The sequence below is a fragment of the Malus sylvestris genome, chromosome 5, assembly GCF_916048215.2.
Source record: "Malus sylvestris chromosome 5, drMalSylv7.2, whole genome shotgun sequence".
Classification (NCBI taxonomy): Eukaryota; Viridiplantae; Streptophyta; class Magnoliopsida; order Rosales; family Rosaceae; genus Malus; species Malus sylvestris.
Window position 1 is genome coordinate 10,849,292 of NC_062264.1, and position 27,434 is coordinate 10,876,725.

Consider the following 27,434-nt stretch of genomic DNA (forward strand, 5'->3'; position numbering starts at 1 on the left):
AGGATCAAGGCGTGTTGGCCGTCACGTGAGCGTGACGTAACCATAAGTGTGACACGGAAGCAAGATATAACAAAACATAAAGGAATTCAAACCAATCTCTAGTAGAACCACCTACTAGAATAAAAGGATGAGTTATAAGGTAAACACATAAATTCAGAGCATAGGTTTAAGTGCAGTCAAGTAGGACCAAAATAAAATACATCACCCGTAGGTGAGTCCTACATGTAGCGCGTCTGTCAGAATGCCGAAAAAGACCTCGAGAGCCACCAACCGCTAACTAGAACCTGGAGGGGAGCAAAACAAAGATGAGTGGGTCAGTAAAATCAAAGATTTTCCAAAAACATTTCATTTAAAACATTTCTAACCCCTCACCGTAAAACCTGTATACTTTCCCAGAAAAATAATATATAAACATATATATAGACATATCATCAAAACTCAGCTCATATCCATCAACATAACATCTCAGAAATAATATGCCACACCATGGCAAATATAGTCAGAAATGCATCAATATCAATCAGGTGAAATAATAAATCAACCGGAGACCCTACAATGGTCCTGTACGGCTGATTCTAAAGCTCAACATCCCACTCAGCCGGAGTCACCACAGTGACCTATACGGCCCTGCCGGAGTCACCAACTGTGACCTGTACGGCACTACACTGCACATCACTCGGAACTACGTATAGTAGTCTGTACGATGAAAGGTGTATAAATATGCTCTAGTGCTTCTCTCATCAATCATCAGCGCGCATAACTAAGGTCACCCACTAGTCGGAATCACATCTAGTGATCTATACGACTAGCATGTCGGAACCCTCACATGGTCTGTACGACATCCACCTACTTGGATCCAAGACAAGCGTGCGGTGTGGTGAATAATAATATAAGCACTAACACCTAAGGTGCAGGTTATGAGCTTTCAATGCAATTCTCATAAAATAACTCATCTGAATAATATAAAAACTCACCTGTGCGTCCACCGTGTCAATTAACATATATATGCATCCATTATCAAACTAAATATCTCAACATTTGCATGCATGGTAATTTAAATCATAATTTTCATATAAACGCATTTTCTGGGAAAAACAGTTGTATATAGGTAATACGAAAACAAAACTGCCAACTCACTGATAAGTCGATGGGTCGTAACCCCCGTGACGTCCCTGGATGCGCTCGTCCTTGGGATAAGTGTCACCTATATGCGAAACAACTATAAAAACGTTAATTTAAACACATAACCAACAATTCGAAATAACTTCTCATACGATGCTCAATTTGGGTATATGAATATACCACATCGACCTACTCGACGTCACGGACGTCGAGTAATTTTTAGAAAAAATTTTGGAGGCCGCACGCGCCCCCACGCGCTAGGACAGGCACAGGGACACGCACCCCCACGCGCACCATCTTCAACCTCGGGCTCGCCGGACTGAACTTTCCGGCGGCCGGTTTCTGGCCAAACTTTGAACGTCTCGTTCTCCTTCGTTTCTCAACCATTTTCTTCGTATTTTATACCAAAATGAAGCCCCAAACATGTAGAATCACGATACACTACTTTTAAGCTTCAAAAACAACTAAATCTCACTGGAAAAATTCAAACAAAACCGGCCAAACTTAACCCTCGTGATCCCGACGTCCAAATCCTTCAAACGAAGCACTCCGAGCTTCCTTGGGACCTCACTAAGCTCACTATAAGCGTAGAATTCCCTGAAACACAACATTTCACGTGTGCATGAATAGTGACCAAAAATGGGGGTTTCAGATTCACGTGAAATCGAAGGTTCTACGTCCTAAAACCAGTACCAATCAACTCAAAACATCTCAAGGATGAAGATTCTTACCTTGGTTACCTCGATCCACTGAGTTTTGGGGGATTTTGGCTGAGGCCGTACAATATGGGTGTGAGAGAGAGGGTGCGTCGAGGTGGAGGAGAGAGAGAGGGCTACGGGATAGAGAAAGGGAGAGTGTGAAGGTTTAGATGCCCACATTCAATCCACACCATCCATTTTTCCAAATCCCTAACCAATTTAACAAGAACCAAATTAATAAGCCAACTTATCTTATTTATTTTCTTCCAAAACATTTCTAAGATTAGACCAAATAATGTCACACACCCACGTACCTTAATGCCCGTTAAGGGCAATTCCATCATTTCACATCTTGAATAAGAAAATCTCGGGACAGGCTGTGACACATTGATTCGGGCATGTCATACTCACCAATACGGTGTGGACATATTACAACCCAATTAAAGAAAAAAAAAAGAGAAAACTAATGAAAAGGGTTTGAAAACTTTGAGTTTTAATGATAAGGACAAAATAAAGGGTAAAGTGAATAGTACCATGATTGACTTTTTAGTGTAAAAATGTGGTTTTTCGTTAAAATGAACAGTACCAGGTGCCTTTCATTAAAGTTCCCTAAAAAAAAGGTGGGCCTACCGGCCATAAAAGTTAGTTGTTGGTTGGCCTGGTCGCTGAATCGCAATTACTCACTCTCCATCCGGCCTTCCTATATTTTCACTGGAAAAGCCACCCGCACTATCAAACTTTCTCTCCACTTTCTATCGGCGTTTCGATTCGCATCCATGACGACATCGTTGGAATCCAATACTCAAAAGACCGTAACGTCATGGACTTCTCTCCGCTGGAGGACGCGGGTGTCGTTGTCCCTTCTCTCAAAAGTAACCGACGCCGCACGCCGAGCTGACGGCACTGTCAATTGCCGTCTCATGAACATACTCGACTTCAAGTCCTTAGCCGCTCCTGCCGCTTTCATCAGAGAAGTCACCTTATCCGACGTCACTGTGGACCCCACTCGTAAACTCTGGTTCCGCCTATTCGTCCCCCAAACGACGTTGTCGACTCCATCCCATCTTCCCGTCGTCGTATTCCTCCACGACGGCGGATTCACCTTCCTCAGCTCCGCCTCATTTGCTTACGATGTCGTTTACCGTAAGTTTGCTCGTAAATTTCCCGCTGTCGTCGTATCTGTCGATTACCGCCTCTGCCCCGAACACCGGTACCCTTCCCAATATGACGACGGGTTCGACGTCCTTACCGTCCTCGACCAAAACGACGACGTCCTCCCAAAAAATGCAGACAGATCCAGAGTCTTCTTTGCCGGCGACAGCGCCGGAGCCAACCTGGCCCACCACGTGGCTGTTCGCGCCGCCCGAAAGAAAGATCGATTCCGGGTCGTGAAACCTGTCGGGTTGATATCGATACAACCATTTTTCGGGGGAGAAGAGCGGGTCGAGTCTGAGATCCGTCTCCATGGAGCTCCTCTGGTCTCGGTGGCCCAAACGGACTGGCTGTGGAAAGTGTTTTTGCCAGACGGGTCGGACCGGGACCACAAGGCGGCAAACTCGAGTGGGCCGAACGCGGTGGACATTGCGGGTCTGGAGTATCCGAATACGCTTGTATTCACAGGGGGATTGGATCCGCTACAAGACTGGTAGATGAGGTACTACCAGTGGCTGAAGAAATCGGGGAAGGAGGCGAAGCTAATCGAGTATCCAAACATGGTCCACGTGTTTTATGTGTTTCCTGAATTACCTGAGTCTAACCAGCTGATTGACCAAGTCAAAGATTTCAGTGCTTCTGTTTGAACTCGGTTACTTGTACTTTGTATCTGTTGACAATTGGAGGGTGCAAATGTAATAAACATAAATAAGGGATAATTTAGTCAAAACCGAGTCTTGAGAAACCAAAGAAGTGGCATCAAGCGTCTTGTCCCCTTCCATATTTACATGCCATTTATCTAAAGCGATTCCCACTTTTGCTTCAAAAATTGCTTCAAAAATGGAGATTAGTTATGAGACATGTGGAGCCAAAAATAATCAAGAGGCGACACATGGATATTTGGGTGAAAATGACAAAATTACCCTCGAGGCACATCGGGATTCTTACGGGTGAGCAGTGGACAATCATCCCTCAATCAAGTAAAACCTGGCAGTTTTTGACACGACATGGTGACGCGATACGAAAACGACACGAAAATAACGGGTTTCGGGTCAACACGATAACTTATCGGGTCACTATCGGGTGACCCGTTAAGAACCCGTTAATAACGGGTTCTTAACAGGTATACACACGGGTAACACGTGGGTAATCCGTTTCGACCCGTTAAGAAAAAAATTATTTTAATAATTTTAAAGTTTAATTACTAAAAGATTTATTATAAAATACAATAGTCATATTAATATATACAATATATTCTATATTAAATATATAGTTTTGTATTATTGTTCTATATAAATAAAAAAAAAAAAAGTTTTAGTCATTATTTATTTTTAATATGAGAGTTCCTTATTATCATTACTAGGATAAATTTTACATAACATATTCTTGTCCAAAATTAAAATATACTAGTATAGTATTTGTATATGCAAGAACTAAGAAGACATACATACAAGTATGAAAAATGTGAAAGAATATATAAACACTCGTGATTTATCATTATTCCTCTATGAATAGATAATTGTTACACTTATATTATCGTTTAGATTTTTAAAATCCTTTAAACCCTCATGAATAATGTTTTTTATTTGAGGGAAAAATTAATAATAATTATTGTAGAAGTGTAAAAAATGTAAAAATATATATATACAATCACTCCTATATAAAAAAAATGTAAATGCTTTAGATTAAAGATCAAATTTATTCATTACATTCTTATAGGGTCGAGGAGTGTATATGTACAAAATCATCAAAATTGAAGCTAAAATAACCGTTAAATTATGATTTTTCGTTTATAACCATCGAAAACTTTTGTTCCGTTACGTAATCTCTGAATGTTTGTTTTTTACGATTTTTTAAGTTTGCAATCTCGGAATGTGTACAAATAAGTTTGACGGTTGGATCGTTAAAAAAAGTTTCGTAGAATGCATATTGCGTCAAAACGGTATATTAAACAAACACTTAGAATTAATATTATACTTCTATTAAGTATAAAATAAGTTTTTGTAATATCCACTAGTGTAAATACTTTAAATTAAAGATCAAATTTATTCATTACATTCTTATAGGGTCGAGGAGTGTTTATGTAAAAAATCATCAAAATTGGAGCTAAAATAACTGTTAAATTGTGATTTTTCGTTTATAATCGTTGAAAACTTTTGTTCCATTACGTAATCTTTGAATGTTTGTTTTTTACGATTTTTTCCGTATGTGATCTTGGAATGTGTACAAATAAGTTTGACGGTTGGATCGTTGAAAAAAGTTTTGTAGAATGCATATTGCGTCAAAACGATAGATTAAACAAACACTTGGAGTTAATATTATACTTTTATTAAGTATAAAATAAGTTTTTGTGGTATCCACTAGTGTAAATACTTTAAATTAAAGATCAAATTTATTCATTACATTCTTATATGGTCGAGGAGTGTATCTGTAAAAAAATCATCAAAATCGAAGTTAAAATAACCGTTAAATTGTGATTTTTCGTTTATAACCGTAAAAAACTTTTGTTTCGTTACGTAATCTTTGAATGTTTATTTTTTACGTATGCAAACTCGAAATGTGTACAAATAAGTTTGATGGTTGGATTGTTAAAAAAAGTTTCGTAGAATGTGTTGGTACCACACATAATGGGCCTCAGACTTTGATACATTGGGCCTCATTACCCAGCCCATATGATTATGTAAAAGGAGGAGCCCCTTATTATATAAAAGGGGACTCCTCCCCCCTCACAAATGGGACTAAATGAATCCAACAGAGGGCAATACCCTCACAAATACCACAACACTCTCTTTCTCTGGGGACTCCCCCTCACCCTTGTAATCCATACATACAATCAGAGAAATACAATCAGTGTGGACATAGCCCAAACCTTGGGGTGAACCACGATACATCTTGTGTTATTTATATTTCTTACAGATTCACGGTCGGATTTACGTTGTTCCAAGACCATCCGGTTTTGTGCATCAACATTTGGCGCCGTCTGTGGGAAATGATACGAAAAGCTGTGTTGGTTCTCTTTCATTTTTTCACCTCCACCGTGAATATGTGAAATCTGCAAAATCAATACTGCAAAATCTGCAGAAACTCAAGAACCATGGAGTACGTATCCCATTCTTAACCACAAACTTGTAGCAGAGCAAGATATTTGCACATTATCTATAACCCAAGGTCCCGAACAAAGATGACAGCCAAATCCAAAACATCATATCAGAGAACCAAATCATGAAGCCACCACTAGGATTGAAACTGTTGCTAGTGTTCTCATCAATGGTTTTGATGTTGTACAAGTGTCAGGCAGGAGTTACCAACCTCCACCCTCTAATCTTAATACCTGGGAATGACAGGAACCAGCTGGAAGCCCGGTTAACCACCGACTACAAGCCCTCCGGTTTGTTATGCAACCGTTGGTACCCGTTTCAGAAGAAGAAGGACGGCTGGTTCAGGCTGTGGTTCGACCCGATCGTCCTCATCGCTCCGTTCACCAGCTGTTTTGCTCAGCTAATGACGCTTTATTACGACGCAGTTTCAGATGATTACCACAATGCCCCTGGGTCCAGACTTGGGTCCCTCACTTTGGTTCCACCGTGTCACTTCTCTACCTTGATCCCTGTCTCAAAGACTGACAGCTATGGTGTCACCACTGGGTCCCGTGCTCCCTACCAGCTCCGAAGCTGCCACCGTTGAACACAGATATGGAGGGAAAGGAAACTTCTCCACCTGTCGTGGAAGCATTTCGTCAGAAGATCCGAGAAGCTGATAGCATTCTCTTTGCCTCACCTGAATACAATTACCTCGTCTCGAACCCTAGACGATCAGAGCAAGCTCTCGGGGAAGAAAATGGCCGAAAGAGCCAAGCCTTGCATGCTATTTATCTTTTGACTCAGAGGGGAAGAAAGTCTTCAACAACATCATTTCCATACCCATCTGTCTTTTTCCACACTCATGATAATTTTGAAAAAGAAAATATAAGGGAAGAGCCCTTGTCGGTCAGATCCACCAGATCCACACGTGAAAAAGAGATAAGTCTTCACCTAATTCAATTGTTTTTATTATTTAATATTTATGTGATGGTGGAACAATGATGACATCTTTTTATTATTTAATATTTATCAAATGGTACTGGTTATTGTGTGATGGTGGAGCAATGATGATATCTTTATTTTATTTTTTGAATGTTTTCCACTAACTGATGGTAGGTTTACAACAGATGCTGAAAGTGGATGTGGGTTGCCACACCCATGCATTTTAAATTATGTTGAAATTATCAGCTCAAATCCAAAAGAACTAATCCACTTTTATAACCTAAAACTATGCTATAATACGCATGGCAAGGTTTTACACTTATAAGAAATATACATATTAAATAATTGTTGTTACCATATTTCTTTTACGTATTTACTATATTTATTCATTGTACGCTCATGATTATACTGTCATTTATTGTCAGGAATTATTGAGCAACTAGGTCCACTGATCAACATTATTGCTGCCACGTGCTCGTGGTGATCTCTTGTCTGACCAAACACCCACTTGCTCAGACATTCACTTATTGGGACACCTATGTGCCTGGACCCAACTCGATGACCCTACGTATTGCCCCGACTCAAAGACCTGAGTTACGGACCCGATCCGCGGATCCGACACATAGACCCAATATGCAAACCCGACAAGCAGACCCGAGTCATGTCGAGAATCAACTCATACTGAGTGCATGTCGACATAAAGTAGATACTTGCAATGAGGAATACCACGAGCCGAGCCGCCTCGTAGCGAGCATAGCCTCTAGCCGAGTCGCCTCGCAACGAGCATCGCATCCAGCCGAGCAAACGCCTCGCCGCGAGCATAGCCTCTAGTCGAGCAGCCTCACAACGAGCATCGCCTCCAGCCTAGCAGTCTCGTAACGTGTGATACCTCTAGCCGAATATTGCTTTATGTTGAGTATTGCCTTGGGTTGAGTACTGGTTCAAGACATCTAGCCACTTCGGCCCGTACATGGATTGGATTTGAAGTCTCCATCCAAAAGACTCTCTTGACTGAAGACTTGGGGGACTACTGTTGGTACCACACATAATGGGCCTCAGACTTTGATACATTGGGCCTCATTACCCAGCCCATATGATTATGTAAAAGGAGGAGCCCCTTATTCTATAAAAGGGGACTCCTCCCCCCTCACAAATGGGACTAAATGAATCCAACAGAGGGCAATACCCTCACAAATACCACAACACTCTCTTTCTCTGGGGACTCCCCCTCACCCTTGTAATCCATACATACAATCAGAGAAATACAATCAGTGTGGACATAGCCCAAACCTTGGGGTGAACCACGATACATCTTGTGTTATTTATATTTCTTACAGATTCACGGTCGGATTTACGTTGTTCCAAGACCATCCGGTTTTGTGCATCAACAGAATGCATATTGCGTCAAAATAGTAGATTAAACAAACACTTAAAGTTAATATTATACTTCAATTAAGTATAAAAAAAGTTTTTGTGGTATCCACTAGTGTAAATACTTTAAATTAAAGATCAAATTTATTCATTACATTCTTATAGGGTTGAGGAGTGTATCTGTATAAAATCATCAAAATCGGAACTCAAATAACCGTTAAATTGTGATTTTTCATTTATAACCGTCGAAAACTTTTGTTCCGTTATGTAACCTCTGAATGTTTGTTTTTTATGATTTTTTACATATGCGATCTCGGAATGTGTACAAATAAGTTTGACGGTTGGATCATTGAAAAAAGTTTTGTAGAATGCATATGGCGTCAAAACAGTAGATTAAACAAACACTTAGAGTTAATATTATACTCCTATTAAGTATAAAATAAGTTTTTGTGGTATCCACTAGTGTAAATACTTTAAATTAAAGATCAAATTTATTCATTACATTCTTATTGGTCGAGGAGTGTATCTGTAAAAAATCATCAAAATCGGAGATAAAATAACCGTTAAATTGTGATTTTTCGTTTATAACCGTAAAAAACTTTTGTTCCATTACGTAATCTCTGAATGCTTGTTTTTTACGATTTTTTACGTATACGATCTCGAAATGTGTAAAAATAAGTTTGACGGTTGGATCGTTGAAAAATGTTTCGTAGAATGCATATTGTGTCAAAACGGTAGATTAAACAAACACTTATAGTTAATATTATACTTCTATTAAGTATAAAATAAGTTTGGTGTAAATACTTTAAATTAAAGATCAAATTTATTCACTACATTCTTATATGGTCGAGGAGTGGATCTGTAAAAAATCATCAAAATCGGAGCTAAAATAACCGTTAAATTGTGATTTTTCGTTTATAACCATCGAAAACTTTTGTTCCGTTACGTAATCTCTGAATGTTTTTTTTTATGATTTTTTACGTATGCGATCTCGGAATGTGTACAAATAAGTTTGACGGTTGGATCGTTGAAAAAAGTTTTGTATAATGCATATTGCGTCAAAACGGTAGATTAAACAAACACTTAGAGTTAATATTATACTTCTATTAAGTATAAAATAAGTTTTTGTGGTATACACTAAAGTAAATACTTTAAATTAAAGATGAAATTTATTCATTACATTCTTATAGAGTCGAGGAGTGTATTTGTAAAAAATCATCAAAATCGGAGCTCAAAGAACCGTTAAATTGTGATTTTTCGTTTATAACCGTCGAAAACTTTTGTTCTGTTACGTAATGTCTGAATGTTTGTTTTTTTATGATTTTTTACGTATGCGATCTTAGAATGTGTACAAATAAGTTTGACGGTTGGATCGTTGAAAAAAGTTTTGTAGAATGCATATTGCATCAAAACAGTAGATTAAACAAACACTTAGAGTTAATATTATACTTCTATTAAGTATAAAATAAGTTTTTGTGGTATCCACTAATATAAATAATTTAAATTAAAGATCAAATTTATTCATTACATTCTTATAGGTCGAGGAGTCTATCTGTAAAAAATCATCAAAATCGGAGATAAAATAACCGTTAAATTGTGATTTTTCGTTTATAACCGTCGAAAACTTTTGTTCCATTACGTAATCTCTGAATATTTGTTTTTTTACGATTTTTTACGTATGCGATCTTGGAATGTGTACAAATAAGTTTGACGGTTGGATCGTTGAAAAAAGTTTTTGGACCGCTAGCAATAGATAATTTTGTAGTAGTGAAACCTTAAACTTATTTAATCGTCGATTGTCATTTACGCTTTATTCTTCTTACTGAATTTCATTTTTAAAATTTTATTTTTTGAAAACATGATCATTTGGCGGATGTAAGAAGATGATATAACGTTTCGATATTTACGGTTAACTGAAATATGAGTCAATGTCATATATTTGTAGAAACTTTATAAACATCAAGCAATATTTTCACTAACCGTAAAACTCTAAATATAATATCAACGATCCAAACCGTTCCTCTACCTACACCCTCTAATAGATCATGTTTTCAAAAAAGAAAATCTAAAAAAACGAAATTTGATGAGAACAATGAAGCATAAATGTAAACAACAATCAACGGTTAAAGTTTGATCTATGATTTATATGATTATAGTGGCGAATTTCGAAGTTAAGTTCTTCATGAAAGTTATAAAGCTTGTCATTACGAGTGTTTATATATTTTTTTCTATATTTTTTTACATTTCTACATTAATTAAAAAACTATTAAAGACTTTAGGTAAGCGAAAATATACTTAAAACAAAATTGCGTTTTTATGTTTTGGATGTGATAATATGGAATGTATATACTTATTTAGTATTATGTTTTTCATTTGATTATTTATTGGTTTAAAATATATTTTCCTTAACGGGTAACGGGTCAGGTCATATTACCTGTTAATATTATCGGGTCAATGTTAGGTCGGGTCATTTTACCCGTTTATTTTAACGGGTGTTACACGACACAACCCGTTAAGATATCGGGTATGACACGAAAACGACACGAACACGGAAAACATGACACGAATGCCAGGTTTATAAAAAATGCTCAAAATAGGTAACAAATTCAAAGTTATTTTATCTATCCTTATCCTACATTTTCCACAAGGTAATTATTTCATAACCTTCAAAACATTCCATATAAATTGAGTTAATTGGCTAATTAATGGATTTATTCCTAATTAATCCATTAATTACCAATTAAATCACCCATTTCACACAAAAATACCCCAAAGGGCTGGAAAACTTTTCTCAAAAGGGGGTCCGGCCATGCTCTATATATTGAACCCCAGTTTCTCTAAAAACCTAGGTCTACACTCTTGAAAAACTCTCAAAACACTTTTCTTTATAAATTCTAACTTTGACATCAGAGGTTTTTCGGCCAAAGCCCTCCCCCCCCCCCCAATTCATTGTGGGCGCGTGAGGCTTTTGACCTTAACCAAATGTGTTAATTGTTTTGTAGGTGCAATTTTGTCCAAGATTAAGGAGGAAGAAATTTGCATCCACAAGACCCATTTCATATTGAGCTTTAACGATTCGAACTGTTTATTTTGTAAATCTCGATTTATAGATTATCCTTATATTCGTCAATTTTTTTTTCAACTCAATTAGATGTCTCAAATATTTCCGATTTGGCTAATATTTTGCAAGCATGATCTATGAGGTGCAACTTGAAAAAAAGATGATTCAAATCGTTAAAGTTCAATGTGATGTGAGCACCCCAACTAATCCCCGTTTCGTTAAGGGCTTCCTATATATATACATAACCGTTATTTTTCCCAAGCTTTCCTTTCTCTAATTCACACATTGAGTATTACACTATGGTTTCTTATTCTTTATATAAGCGACTGTTTCTTGGGGGCGAAGTTGGACACAGAACTTGATTGGCACCGTGTGTTGGAATACGGCGGGAATTGTTATTTGTGAGAGTGCTTAACCATTCAACTTGTCATACTGCCGACATAACCGGTTATTTGTAAAAGTTTTTGGCCATTCAACTTCTCAGACTATCTTATTTAAATTCTTATGAGATGTTCGAAATTCTTTGATCATGTGTTACATTTTAACGTTTGGATGTTACTTGCATCTTTGCAATAGCATGAGGCTTGTATTTCTTGGTATATAAATCAATGCTAAGCAGCCTACAATTTTACTTTGCCTTCTGTAATTACACAAATATTCAAAGTCTAATTTGCATCTATGCTACAAATAGATTAAATTACAAAATATTACACTAAAATATGTTTATAATTTCCTCAACCAGTACATCATCATATTGTATAAAGTTAGAGTTTTGTTATGATCTTGAAACCCCAATACCCCAAAACAATTATTAGGTCACCATGGCTACAAATAGTACTAGATCATCATCTTTCATTTGGTGAACCAAATTTTCTGAACTTACCTACCATTTAGATTGGAAAATTGAGCAAACACTTCAGTTCCTGATTGGTCATTAATGGGGTGAGCATCAGTCGAACCCTCGTCGCCTTCCAGAATAGTAGCCGGGCGGCTAGCGGAAGTGGGGGTAGTAGGAGGAGGAACCACGGCAGCAGCACCAGTAGGAGATGTGGCAGTGGTAGTGGCCTCAGTGGAAGGCGGCACAGCGCTGCTACTTTCTTCCTCAGCCTTTCCTTGAGTGAATGCCTCTTGAAGTTGCAAAGCATACTCCAAGTTCCACAACACATCTCCCATTGTAGGCCTGTCCACACCATGTTCTGCCAAACATTTCTCTGCAGCCTCGGCAAACTTTTTCATTGATTCCGGGTTAATGGATCCGGCGAGGAGAGGATCAATGATCTTTTCGAGCAGACCCTTCCTCTTCCACTGCATTCCCCAGTCAGCCAAGTTCACTTGCTCCCTTGGAAGTGCTGGGTTGATAGCAGGCCTTGCACACAGTGCTTCAAGTAAAACAACGCCGAACGAGTACACATCTGACTTGTCTGTTAATTGCTGCCTTCTAAAGTATTCGGGGTCTAAGTACCCGAAGCTTCCTTTCACGGCGGTGCTGACGTGGTTTTGTCCCATAGGCGCGTCCTTAGAAAGACCGAAGTCAGCCACCTTGGCAGTAAATTGATCATCAAGCAAAATGTTGGTTGTCTTGACGTCACGGTGAATGATGCCTTGTGATGTCCCTGTGTGAAGGTAATGAAGCCCTCGAGCTGACCCAATACAGATTTCTAGTCTTTGCTTCCATGACAATGGCGGCAAGTTCTTTCCATAGAGATGATCGCGGAAAGGTCCATTGGACATGTACTCATAAACTAAGATCATCTCTGAGTTTTCGTCACAGTAGCCAATCAGTGACACCAAATGCCTATGCCTTAGCTTGGACAACATCTGGATTTCTGTTTGGAACTCTGTAATGCCTTGTTCAGATTGAGGGTTTCCTCGCTTAACAGCCACACTAGTCCCGTCATCAATTATGCCAAGATACACATTGCCGAATCCACCAACACCAATGATCTTACTTGAGTCAAAGTTGTTGGTGGCTTCTTGTAACTCCTGGAAAGTGAAGTAGCGGCCTAGGCCTAAGGTGGAGTTGTACATGTTGCTCTTGTGAGACCCCATTGAGGTCTTGCTAGACATGAAGCTGGTATCGCCGGCATGGACAGGAAGTAACCAAGAAGAGAAACTGTTTCTCTTTTGCCAATCTTGAGGTCTCTTTCGCCATTTGTAAACCATTGCTCCGAGCCCCACGAAGGCCCCGAACATTAAACCAAACCCAACTGCAGCCACCGCACCTCTGTGAGGCCCGCCACCTTCTGTTTCCACTTTCTTTCCATCAACCCCGAATTCTCCATCCAAACTGTCCACGGAATTGCTTAGTTTCATCACTTCCAGACCATTCAAAATGGCATTTGGCGCACCATTGTCCATTCTTGAAGGACCAATTTGGACTGATAATCCGTTAGATACCAAGGAAGCATTTACGACGATGTCCTTGTAGTACGGAATTGCCAAACCGTTGACAGTGTGTGACAAATCCAAATCACTTATTGCCATGTTCCCATTAATGTACACATTGAAGTAGAGGTTACCAAGTGATTTGCTTACAATGTCACAGAAATGTAACCGAATTAAGTATGCGAATGCGTTTTCTGCCTGGAAATTCCACGTTATGTTGAAATTTTGATTGCTCACAACAGCATCAGCCATTTGCACAACAGTTGCATAAATAGTTGGTGGCGCAATTTGGGGGGTTAGTCCATCAGGGTATTTGACTGTACTAGTCCCAACAGATGTAGCCTTGGCCATGTTTTTTGACTTAATGTATGCATCATCAGGCAACCAAGTACGTCCTAATGTGTCATTTGTGGACGTGACAAGAGGTCCTCCCATGTTAAGCCTGTACATAGTTTCGTAACCGAATTTGGACAGCCCCTGAAACTGGCTCGCCGGCTGAAGATTATTGGCTGTGTCGGTGATCAAATTATCAGGAGCTGAAACCACCTCAACCGCATTGATGAACGCTGCAGAGTTCTTCATGGGAGAGAACTTGATGGAGAATTGCTGCTCGGTTATGTTTAGAAGGTATTCCTTCATAAAAATTTGGTTTTTGGTGTTGTTGTTCTTGTTCTCATTGACATTGAAGTTGTGCAGTAAAGTATACTTGTCTGTCATGACATTGAACTTAGCCTTCTGAAGATCGAACACCGAGTTGCTTAGTGGGTATAAATGAAGGCGAATCCAATGCCATCCTGGCCTTGCCATGTGAAACGTGTAAGTGGCATCACTCTTGAAAATCCTAGCAGTCAAATACAGAGGGGAAGGCACATCTGCCTTGTCAACAGAGACCTTGTTGTCATCGTTTGCCTTCAACTGCTGCGTGGATTCTGATTCAGTTTTGAAGGTTCTCCCATCGGGTAGGGTGGCCTTGTTGGTGGCTCCACAGTCGATGAGGAAGTTGTCTTGGGGAGTAAAGGGTGGTGATGAGGCAGAGAGGACTAAGGCAGGGGAGACAAGGAGGGAGAAGAGAAGGACCAGGAGGAGAGCCATCGGTGTCGAAAATGATGATGGCAAGGAGGATAGAAAAAGGTTTGGGTTTTGTTTGGTTGGTTTTTTTTCTATCTCCATCCCTCCTGGGCGAGGAGAAGGTTTGAGCACAAAAGAGTTGGCAAATGTACTTGAAAAAGGGGTCTAAAACTAACTGTAATTGGTAATTTGTTTTAATTTTTTTTTCTTCAAAGGGGTGGTTGGTGTTTTGTTTGGATTATAAGTGGAGGGAAGGAGGTGACAACCCAGATAGGCTGTGAGTTCCCAAGATAGAGGCAATGTTTGTGGACAAAGATTTGGGATTTGGAAGCTTTCTGTTTTGGTGGCTTTTTTTAGAAGTTGAAAAAAAATTAATGGTTGGACTAACACTAACTTTAGATTAACGGTTGGACTCGCTTTGAATTGGTCCAACACCATTTCAACCTCTCCCTCTCTCTCCCTCTCTCTCCCCCCCTGTTAATTTGCATCTAATATAGGCCTTAGGTTTTTTAGGAACTTGGAGCTCGGAGATAATGTTGTGCTAGTTTGGCCTAGACACTAACATTTCTCTCCATCTATGAGTCATCAAGTAGAGTAAAAGGACTCTGACTGTCTGACATGGCAAAGTAGGTAACAAGAAATTTTATGGAGTGATGTTTGCACACCGTTTTTCAACTTTTGCATGCACGCCACTCTGCTCTGTGCGGTGATGAGTTTTTCCAACCTAACAACTCTCAATTTTTCTTTTCAAAATAAAATTTGATGCTCAGCCGAAGGCCAACCGGCTGCAGCATGATTTATCCTTAGACACAAGGAAAAGTTTTAGAGAAGTTTGCATTGAAGGGGACCCCAAACTGGTGATCAATCCTTAAAATTACGTCATTCATGAAGATTTTAGGTATATTATTCAAGATATCAAACAAACTGCTCAATGCTTCATCATATTTCTTGGAAACATGTTCTTATAGAGAGGCTAATATTTTAGCGGATGCTATAACTGATTGAGGCTATGCAGTTGAAGTTGACTTGTGGGATTGATCATTTGCCTACCGCTGCTAGAAATGCTTTCTTGTTTGATCTCGTAGGCATGAGTTGTGTGAGCTAGAGTACTATGTTTACTCTAGCTCCTTTATCATTGATTCATTGTCAATTATAAAAACAATAATACATTAACTAGTTAAAATAGTTCTTTTCCACTTATAAATCACTGTCATGCAGTTTGATTACTGATTTCAATCACATATCTCTGGTGCCTAAAGTAATGTGTTAGCAGATTTTTGCAGTTGATTATATGCAATTGTCACAGCCTACTTTGATCCGAATCATAATTAATAAACTTACGACGCGCGTAAAAAACACGTACATGTACGATTCGATAGTTTTTGTAAAACAAAAGAACAATGAGAAATTCAGTCATTTAAAAAAAAATATTATTCTTTTTTTTTTTGCTAGGAAATAAACTAATTAAGAAATAGAGAACCTCAGGAAACACCCGGAACTCATACAGTAAAAGAGTTTACAGATAAGTGACATTATTTTAATTAGTTATTGATTTATTTCTTTGCATAATTTTAAAGTAATTAGTAATCTATTATAATATCAGTCATGTTGCCGTGCTTATAATGAAAAGCAGTGATGTGCGGCCTTGTGATATGAGCATGCACTATAACGTTTCAACAGTGCATCTATCTTACATCAAAAGGGGAATAATATGAGGCCTAGGGAGAAAGGAGGGGAAGACCAAAACACAAAGGGAGATTCCCTTGAAGCCTAGAGAAGAACCCTTCACTTACATAAGGAGGGAGAAGCCATTACAGAAGAGGGGGAACACACAAAGTACCACATAGAGAGATAGGAGAAATGCAGGAAGAAAGAACCACCTAGGAAATAAGCCCAAAGAGTTCCAGTTAGCTTAGAAGCACACTCCAAGCCTCAGGAATCACCATTCATGCAACCTTAGTAATTCCCACAACGTTTTATCAAACATCTCAACCATTAGAAGCCTTACTATCACCTCGCGAAAGCCCAAATCATGCAACTAAGAATGCCATGCAACCATACAAACCCTTTCTCTCTCATGTAAACTAATAGTCTTCTAACTTCCACACCAAGCTTCGCTTGAGTAAGTCATTCTCTTGATCATTTGTGCTATCTTCGAGCCGTTAATGTTACTGAGGTATTTTCTAAGACAAGCTAACTCTTTCGAGATATTCCAGGACTTGTTATGAATCTGTATCAAGGAAGACAAGGGGACATTCTCAAAGTCCAAGTCTACCTCAACCTAAAAGTCCCCCAACAATTTGTTATCTGCCTTATTAAAATTTTAAGGTTTCCCATAACTTGTGGAGGTTTTCCTTCACCGTACCTTGTGATTTATAAAAATAAATTGGTTACTGCCCTTAAATCTTCTACTGCAATATAATTAGAAATTGTGGAAGTTGTCATCACTATTTTGAAACTAATTGTGAGTTCCTTACGGGTGCGTTTGTTGCACCGGACTATCTCGGACTAGATTAGCTTCAGGGACTAAGCTGGACTAGCTTGCCCTGGACTAAACTGGATAAGAATAATGAAGTGTTTGATGTAGTCTGGACTAAACTACAGACTAATTATTTATTATTATTATTTATTTACTTTTGCGTTTAAAAACAACAAAACAACAAATATTAAAATATTATTTGTAGTTATTTAACTTTTAAAAACCTAATTAATGTTTCATTTGCTGCCTTTACTTTTATTTTAGAAGAACAACCTTTATTTTTTGAAGAACAGACCGATATTTCCAAAGCAAATCCTCTATGCTTCTTCATTCCTCTCCGCCTCCTGCCTCTTCACTTCCTCTCACAAAATCGATTGCAAATCTTAAAATCAAAACACATAGCAAGAAAGAGATTGAAGGAGGCGAGGTGCATGTGTGATTGGCTCGAAAGTAGAAGATGAGGATTGGATCTGGTTTTGGTTTTCTGGGTGAAATTTTCAAGCTCATCCCACTGCAAATTTTTTTTTGGTTTTCTTGGTTATCTGGGTTCGAATTTTGGGAGTTGGATCTGGTTTTGAAAAGGGAACCTTAGGAAATTTTGTTGCTTTTTTTGTTTCGGATTTTGTAGGATCTGGGTTTGAAATGGGTTGTGGGACGCGAGGAAGAGGTAGATGGGAGGACGAAGCGGGTAGGAGTGAAGCGGAGTAGAGCGGTCTTAGCAGTCCGCCCAATTTCGGGGGGCCCCGCTAAGACCCTGTAGCGAAGCTGTTAGTCGGACTCAGTCTAGGCGAGTCTCATTAAACGTAGTCCCCGCGTGAAACAAACACTGGATTACAATCCAGTCTAATCCAAGAAAGTTTAGTGAAACCAAACAAACGGGCTCTACATTCATTTTTAACTGTGATGTTGATTTATGCTTGGTATGACTTTTATCTATATGGAACTAATGATATTGTTGGCGAGTCCTTGTAGTACCATAATCAAGGCAACTTTAAAGGAGTAGTGGTACAATATGATGATCCTTGTCACAGCTACAGATCGAGAAGGTTCCAATCCATCGAATAGAGCAATGCCATACTGCCACTGCATGTGAGATTTACATCAGAACCTTTAAAAAGAATGTCGACAACACTTAAATACGTCGGGGGGAGGGGGGACTTTAACTTGAAGATATGCACATACTATATATACACACATACACATACACACACACACACACACACACACATACACACACATACACACACAGACACACACACACACACACACACACACATACACACACACACACATACACACACACACACACACACACACACACACACACATATACATATATATATATATATATATATATATATATATATATATATATATATATATAGAGAATTGTTATTGGCACTTCAAAATTCTCATTCTACACTCCACACTTGTGAGGAGTGTAGAATGAGATTTTTGGAGTGCTAATAACAATTCCCTATATACACACACGCACACACACACATAGAGAATTGTTATTAGCACTCAAAAAATCTCATTTGGCACTCTAAACTTTCTATAATTGGAAAGAAAAATATACTTGTGAGGAACGTAAAATGAGATTTTTGGAGTGCTAATAATAATTCCCTATACATACATACATACATACATATATATATATATATATAGGAAACACTTTGGATGCGGTCCCTAGCTATCAATATCCTTTGATTGAAACCTTGTTAGTTTTTAGTTTTTGATTGAGGTCCCTGATATTAATGTAATAATGTAAGTTACTATATTTTTTTAATTAAAAATTAAAAATTGAAATTTGTAATTGTTTATATTAATGAGATTTTAAATAAAACCCATAATTATGGGATTAAAAATAATAAAATATAAATTATTCTCTCTATATATTGTGTGTGTGTACATATATGTATGGGTACATTAACCAAAATTAACAAAAAAAGTTATTGTACCAAAACATGGATACATTCTCAAATCAACGAAAAAGAATGTACCCATATAAGTTTAAACATGGATTAAAAAATTTGAATGTATTTTATATTAAAAAAGGGTACATTTTACATATAACAAATTGATATATTTGAGAATGGGTACATTTAAGATTAAAAAAATTGAAAAATTATATGAATGGGTACATTTAAGATTAAAAAATTGAGAATCTTTTTATATATAAAAAAAAACTAATAGGTACAAACTTAATTTAATTTAATTTTTTTATTATTTTGGAAATGTTTGAATTGAAAATTAATTAGAAGTTTAATAGAGGTGTGAGTATTAAACCCTAAATTAATTACTAATTTTTATATTAAAAAAATTATATAATAAACATGTAAATTCATTATCACATTAATGCTAGGGACTTGAATCAAAATTTGAGAACTAATAAGGTGTTAGTCAATGAACAGTAAAAACTAGGGACCGGACATATATATATATATATATATAGACCCTTATGCAAAGTGATCCCCAAAAAATGGGGATTAGGTGTGGCGTCTACTCTATATTCAACTTCAACGATCTGAACCGTCTATCTTGCAAGTCTTGATTCATAGATTATCATTACAAAAATTCAATTCAATCCGAAACCATTTACCTATTTAATTATCAAGATAAAATTTCATTATTTCTTATACAACAAAGTATTCGTTAATTTTTTTGAATCCAATTAGATGTCTTAAATATTTCTGATTTGGCTACTATTTTGCAAGGATGATCAATGAGGTGCAACTTGAAAAATAGACAGTTCGGATCATTACATTTCAATGTGGTGTGGATCCCACAACAAATCCCTAATTTTATAAAAAAATGAAAACCCCTTCCCTTATATATATATATATATATATATATATATTGAACCGATTATGACAAGGGTGGATCTACGTTAGTGCAATTTTTTTGCAGGTCTTGCGCTGCTATATACACCTTTCCAGGTAAACTGCAAGTAACAATTTTGTTGTGGGGTTCCTTGCGTTCATTATTTAACTCTATACGGCAGTCATTATTTTGTTGCTGGCATGCATTAGTTTGAACTAAAGTTTTAACACGAATTTTTTTGTGTGGTGGTTCTGAACATTAACATTTAAGCAGTAGTTTGATACATAAAACTTTATGTCTCTCGTTGTCCTCCTTTTAAATGCCTGATTTTTATTTGATTGGTGACTACAATCATTTACTTAGCTATATGACTATTGTCATTACTAATGAATTTTTGCAAGTTAATTTCACAATACCATTTAAATTGTGGGGATGGAGAGCCCTTGTACGGAAAAGTTCATGCATGTGATAACATACTTGAAAATCTGGGGTATAGCTAAGAAAATACCAAGACAACTACAATATGTAGTTGTTGTGAATTCATACCTGATGAAACACGTAATTGGAGTACCTTCAAAAGTCTTAGAGAGATATACTTTTTGTACAAAATAAATGAGAGGTACTCTTTGTTATTGGATAGTGTATGGTGAGTTTTACGTTTCATGTATGATGATAATATTTATCTTCACTATGATACTTACCTTGACATATTGAGATGCGATGTCTAGAGCTATCCTAATTAGACATGAACGTCCACTATGAAATACCAATTGGTAGTATTAAAGAGGACTAACATTGGATGGCAAATGTTCTTAAAATCCTATATATGTAAGAGACTAGTTCTTACTATATTTGTTATCGAGGTATCCCACTATTTGTGGAAGATACCAGTTTATCTGTGTTTGTATGTGGCGCTAACCTAGCTATTAGAGCTTGAGCTGAATATAACTTTATCTTGCATATATGCATCCATATAATATTTTGAAGTCAGAAATGGATCTAGCTAATCCTCTGACAAATCCACTAAGCTAAGTGCTAGTGATGATTATGACATCGATGGGGATAAGACTTATGCGTATAACATCAATCAAGAGTGATGGTAACCCAACCTATATGAATGGGGATCACAGGAAATAGGTTCATATGGGTAAGAACATATCACTTGTTGGTCGGCCATGCACTAGCAATTTATATCGAATATTATTATTGTTGAGAGTCTATCCTTATGGTATAGATATGCAACTACTGTAGTGACCAATGTTGAACTTATTTTCTTAATATCATAGCTTATATATGGCTAGTGTGCTTGACTTGCAGTGCACACTTGATGGATTCATCCATATGAGTGTGGGAATGGGGATGCTTCCTATGAGAGCTTAGGCAAGTTATTTAGAGTGCTCATGAAAACCAGGTGGGCGCATGGCCTATTTGCGTCAACCGGCTCATACAAGCTCGATTATGAGGATTCAATGTGGGTGACTAGTCCTATGATTCACGCAAATAAATCTTGGTTCATAGAAAATTTAATCTTCACCAAATTTATGTGAGTTACCGCTAGCTCGTCCTAAGGCTAATTCATAGTCCTTGAGTTTGTTGTATTTTGAAATATGTGGGGAATTAGAATATTTAAGGGTATTTCAAAATACAAGTGTTTAATATCATATAATTCATATAGATATTTTCCTCTTCTTGATTGCTATCCAAATGGTATTTATATTGACTCATTATTATCAAATTCAAGGTATTTGAAGGTCTTTAATTCCTATTGGACGGTTTCCATTCCAACGCTCATATTGCTTCCGTTAATATCACTTCGTAACGTTATTCTTTAGTATTGAATTTAAGGGTATTCACTTCCTAATGTTTTTAACCCTATATATATGCTTGTTAGTCAATATTGTCAAAAATGAAGATGACAATCATCTCCTCTTCTTTCTTCTTCTATCCTTTTGATCCATCATTCTGGAAAGTTTTATTATATTCTTCATCTTCACTCCCTCATATCAAAGGAAAAAATTGAGTTGTTCACCCGATCCAAGTATTACGAGTGTACTCTTACGAGGATTATAGGTTTGTTGTATTTTAGAGGGTAGGACGCTATAACCTGCTACACCAATACATTGTCTTAGAGAGGGGAATTCTAGTCTTAAGGACAGTGAACTTAATGCCTCAACCTAAAATCTTGTTATAATCAAGGATTAACAAAGAGCGCTATCTACCTACAAAAGATAAGTATTTTATTCTTATTTTGTTATTTTATTTAATAAATTGTGACAATACAATTATCATATACTAATATTAATTATATGTGATTTGTTGTAGGAGAAGCAGCATGCACATTGCCATATTTTCAACAAGCTCCAACCATAATTGGCAGAATCTCGAATGCACATCCCAAGAAAAATTATCATATACTAATATTAATTTTATGTGATTTCTTGTAATAAAATGATTACATAGTTATATTCTTAGCTTGTACTACGTTCATGGCCGTTAGACACAGCTTGCACGTGTATGAGTACTTCCAGCTTGTCTACATCGTGGGCATGTCATTTCAGCTTGTCATTGCCTAGAGATTACTCGGCAACGACGTGATTATATTTTCAGCTTCCACTAGCTTCGGTTAGTGGATGATCACACACACACACAAACATATTAGCTTACACGTGTGTTGGGGTACCACAATTATATTCATAGCTTGTCATTACCTCGAGATTATTCGATAATGACATGATTACAGTTATATTCTCAGCTTGTCATTACCTCGAGATTACTTGGTAATGACATGGTTACAGTAATATTCTCAGCTTGTCATTGCCTAGAGATTACTCGGCAATGACATTACCTAGCGATTACTTGGTAATGACACGGTTACAGTAATATTCTCAGCTTGTCATTGCCTAGAGATTACTCGGCAATGAATGATAACAATTGTATTCTTAGCTTGTCATTGCCTAGAGATTACTCGGCAATGACATGATTATGTTATCCAGCTTCCAGTAGCTACGGTAAGTGGATGATATTGTATGCTATACCACCAGTAACTATTGGCTTAGTATATAGGTGTCTATCAGCTTTCAATGCAAACAAGATTCAGTAGACGTAGCAATGGTCCTATTCGACATTGAGGCCTCTTCCCAAAGCTCTGACACGTTCTTACTAGGTATGTTATCTACTCAGCATTATTAGTAAAACTCGTATTTTAGGCAACTATGCTCTGAACTATTATTAAGCACGTAACTGAGGGTCGGAGACCCTATTGCCCTTTGGGATGTTTTGATATAAATATGATTACCTGCAAGTGTTTTAATTTGGGCTTATCCCTATTTTAGGGGAAGTTTTATCGAATTTTCGGTACATTATATTAGTCCATAATTTTAGTTATGATTTCATGCATATCATGGCTTTGTCACCCATCTAGGTGATGACCAGCACACCTCGATTTTGGTGCCTATTGAAATTCTGGTCGAGTTGTGTCAAGTTACAATACTAGTTTTGCTTCACAACATCCTAAAAGCCACGATGCTGTAAGGACATAGCTTCAAATTTAAAAGAGCTTTTTCTTATTTTATTTTGGTAGAGGGTGAATTTCACGGGAAGAGATCCCCTCCAGATCTCTCCCACCAAAGCCCACCGATTAATTAATCCAGGCCCTTAAAATTTGATTCAACGGCTACAAACAGGAGCCCTCCTTAAAAGTTATAACAAATTTAACCGTTGGATCAAATTTCAAGGATCCGGATTAATTGATTGGTGAGATTTGGTGGGAGAGATCCGGAAGGGATCTCTTCCCGAATTTCACAAGACTGATCAGAACCATAAATTGGGAAGTTATGGGCTTTAAATCAGGGAACAAATTTATCAATAGAAAATTAGTAGTAGCTCTATCCAGTTTTTCAAAAATGACAGTATGATCTTTATGACCATTAGTCGAAGTAAAAGGCACGCCAGAATCATGTAGAGAGAGTAAGCTACCATTAATTAAAAACAACAATCTCCTGCCACAGCTGTAATTGGTCCTCTTTCTGAGGATTAGCATAAACAAAAGTGGTATACCAAGAAAAATCCTGCAAAATATCATGCACCAGGCAATGAACAAAACGAGCATGAGCAAATTAATCATTTAGCTTTGGGGGGATACGGAGTTCCAAAATAAACAAATATCACCAGCTTGCCCCAATATTGGGGTGGCAAATGGGATTTGGATCCTCTCTGAGGCAATGCCCCGGGATCCTCCTGACCGGACAACACGGACCGTTGGATTTTGATTCAACGACTACAATTATTATAACTTTTAGAGGGACCTCCTTGTTTGTAGTTGTTGAATCAAAATCCAATGACCTATGTTATCCGGTCAAGAGGATCCCAAGGTATTGCCTCGGAGAGGATCCAAATCCTGGCAAATGGCTTGCCAAATAAACCATCATAGAAGTTCTGAGGCACTCTAGATGAACTACCTCTAGGTTCTACAATGCAAAAAAGGTCTCAATTATTTAAGCTACACAACGATTTAAATTGAGCCCCAAAATCTCGCCTTCCAAGGCCCTTGCAATTCCACAACATCCACTCTATCAATCAATTTCTTCCAGACGAGATTTTATCAACAATTGGGTTATGAGTATTGCTTTATAGCTAACGACAACAATAAAATAAAATAGATAAGAGTTTTATCTGAACAACTTTTAGATCCCAAAAAGGGAAACAAATCCTCTTCTCAACTCTTATCAACGAAGCCCAGGGATCAATTAATCATAGCCTTTCAAATTGATCCTACGGCCAGAAAGCTGTTTTAGCTTACAAATTATTTCAGGCAAAACATGGCGATTGTTGGCCCTTTGCAATTCTCGCGCTCCCTTATTCCCTGCTTTATCACATCTCCTTTGGAACTAATCTCCCGCGTCCCCTTTCTTCGAAAATTTCGAAGAAAAAAAAAATCAAAATCCCACATCTCTTTCCTTCGAAATTCTCTGAAAATTTCGAAGGAAAAAATATCCAATTCTTGCATTTCCTTCCTCCAAAAACTTCGAAGGAAAAGAAATCATTGTCTCCTTGGTCAATCAACGGGTTGCCACTGGTCTTCAATAATAAAGGTTAGGCTTCTGTTATTGAATTTCATTTTCATGACATTTCTGCAATTAGATTGGATTTGCTGCATGTTTATGTCTGAAAAAGAGGAGATGTTGTGTTGCTTATGTAGAAAAAGTAGTAACAAATTTTATACAATTTCCCACTATGCCAATTTGGAATAAAAATTGTTTGAACTAAAAGCACTTGGTAACTAAAATTTGGTTTGCTTAAGCAGAAAAGGTTGGGAACCTCTGACGGCAGAGATTCTTCACAAGGCAGCTAAGGTATTGGGTTCGGCATATGCTTATTATGTGGTTGCAACTACATTCAACAACCATAATGAATATATATATATGTGTGTGTGTGTGTGTGTGTGTGTGTGTGATAGATATCAAACAGAGAATGCAAATAGATGACAAACCTGAAAAGGATGATATGGAATTGGCATATAGGTATTAATGCCAAACATGTGAACCGGAACTTGTATATCACATACCAATTTCATGTTTATATTTGTCAACTAATTAAGTCTTACTATAAAGATTAAAAAACATTCAAAAGTACTTCACTTATGATTAATGAGAGGGTGTTAGTGGATAAGAACTAAAGACATTGATACCACCATTATGTTGTGGAATTGTAACCTAAAACATGTCAACGATTAAACTGTAAGTATATATATTAAGCACAGTGATAGGAGTATATTTATGCAACTTAGTTAGCTTGTTTTCTGGCATTTTCATAGCTAGTTTCTACTTATTATAGTGTTTTAAGCTATTTTCGTGTATTTGTAGGTCCAAATGACAAAGTTGGCAAGAAAGTACATTTTGGAGCATTTTAGAGCAGTTTTGGGCCAAGAATGGATAGCACATGCATGGAGCAAGGTGGATGGACGTATTTGAAGTTCAAGAAGCTAGGATATGCTAAGGAGTTGAAGAAAATAAATCCAAGACAAAGAAGATAAGGAATCAACTCAAAAGAAGGAAACATTATCCAAAACCTATCCAACCTTATTTTATCTAGTCTTATCTTATCTTATCCCATATTATCCAAACATTATCCTATTTAATCCAACATTATCTAAACTTATCTCCAACTGTAAAAGGAGCCCTTATCCTATTCTAAATCCTTCCCATTTGAATTTAGGAGTCCCAATCCATCTAAACACATTAATTCTTTTCCCCCTAGGAATCTGCTATGTAAATCCTTCTCCTCTACAACCTTTGTGTTGTACCCTAGGCCTATAAATACATATTTATCACCACAATTTCGTGGACCATCCTCTACCATCAGATCACCACACCATCCACCACAAATTCATCCCATTGTGCTGCAGCTGTGCAAGGAAGGAGAAGAAGGAGCCACCTGGAGCCGTGCTTGCCATTCAAGACATTGGATTGTTGGAGTGTTCTTAGGTGTTTTCTATCTTTTATTTTCAATGTTTAATTTAAGTTATCTTTGTTTAATTGCGAACATGAGGAACTAATTTCTTTATAGTTGGAGGTGAATTCAAAGCCATGATTATATGTTTTATATGAACTGATTACATCTACTTATTGTTTCTTGAGTCTTGAATGTGATTTGCTTATCTGAGTTATTAAAACTTGTTTATGTATGTTGATTGAGGATGCATACTTAATTTGCTTGCATAAACTTGATGCTAGAGTATAAGGGAGTTTCACCTAATCGTTATGAACTTATATTCACAAATAGTAAAAGTCACTAGTCATGATTGTGTTAAGTAAATCCTTGGCAGGAGTATCATGCTTTTCATAGTTATGAATGCCTCGTCAATGCTTATGGTTTTCAAAGAACTTGATGACCTTTGATATGTTTTCTATCATGATTTTCATAGTTAGGGGACTTGAGAAGGATAATTTGGTTGTGATGCGTATCCCATCCAATTCAATGAAATAAGGAAAATTTGAGGGTTAATTTGTGCTGTCACGATTAACTTGGGGTGTTGTCATTCATAGTTAAACAAAAAATACTGGAAATTGGTTTGTATGCATATATCATGTGTGGAGAAGAACCCTCTAACTAGCCTTTCACCATTTTCAATTCATCAAATTCATTTTCATAAAGTGTTTTATGCAAAGTTTCTGTTTTAAGTTTTAAATTCGTCAAAAACAATCCCTTTTTCATTAAGTCTTGTTAGTTGAGTCATAATCTGTTTTCTTTTAGTC

The 27,434-nt window shown here is 37.2% G+C and overlaps 2 protein-coding genes and 1 long non-coding RNA gene across 3 annotated transcripts; 2 read left to right on the forward strand and 1 right to left on the reverse strand.

Annotated features, from left to right (window-relative positions):
- Positions 1-2,509: 2,509 nt before the first annotated feature.
- LOC126623391 (probable carboxylesterase 18) lies at positions 2,510-3,759 on the forward strand. Its single transcript, XM_050292282.1, has one exon. It carries the CDS (start codon positions 2,597-2,599, stop codon positions 3,467-3,469), a length of 873 nt encoding a protein of 290 aa, XP_050148239.1. The 5' UTR covers positions 2,510-2,596; the 3' UTR covers positions 3,470-3,759.
- An 8,324-nt stretch (positions 3,760-12,083) lies between these two features.
- On the reverse strand, positions 12,084-15,113 carry LOC126623389 (probable receptor-like protein kinase At4g39110). The gene has a single exon (XM_050292279.1). The coding sequence runs from the start codon at positions 14,979-14,981 to the stop codon at positions 12,306-12,308; it is 2,676 nt and encodes an 891-aa protein (XP_050148236.1). The 5' UTR covers positions 14,982-15,113; the 3' UTR covers positions 12,084-12,305.
- A 9,642-nt stretch (positions 15,114-24,755) lies between these two features.
- Positions 24,756-26,815, forward strand: LOC126623393 (uncharacterized). The gene is made up of 3 exons (XR_007623748.1): positions 24,756-25,271; positions 25,484-25,532; positions 26,043-26,815. It is a non-coding gene; the product is annotated as an uncharacterized LOC126623393 (long non-coding RNA).
- Positions 26,816-27,434: the final 619 nt, after the last annotated feature.

Coding starts and splice junctions, on each gene's coding strand:
- LOC126623391 (XM_050292282.1), top strand. CDS start 2,597: ATGACGACATCGTTGGAATCCAATACTCAAAAGACCGTAACGTCATGG.
- LOC126623389 (XM_050292279.1), bottom strand. CDS start 14,981: ATGGAGATAGAAAAAAAACCAACCAAACAAAACCCAAACCTTTTTCTA.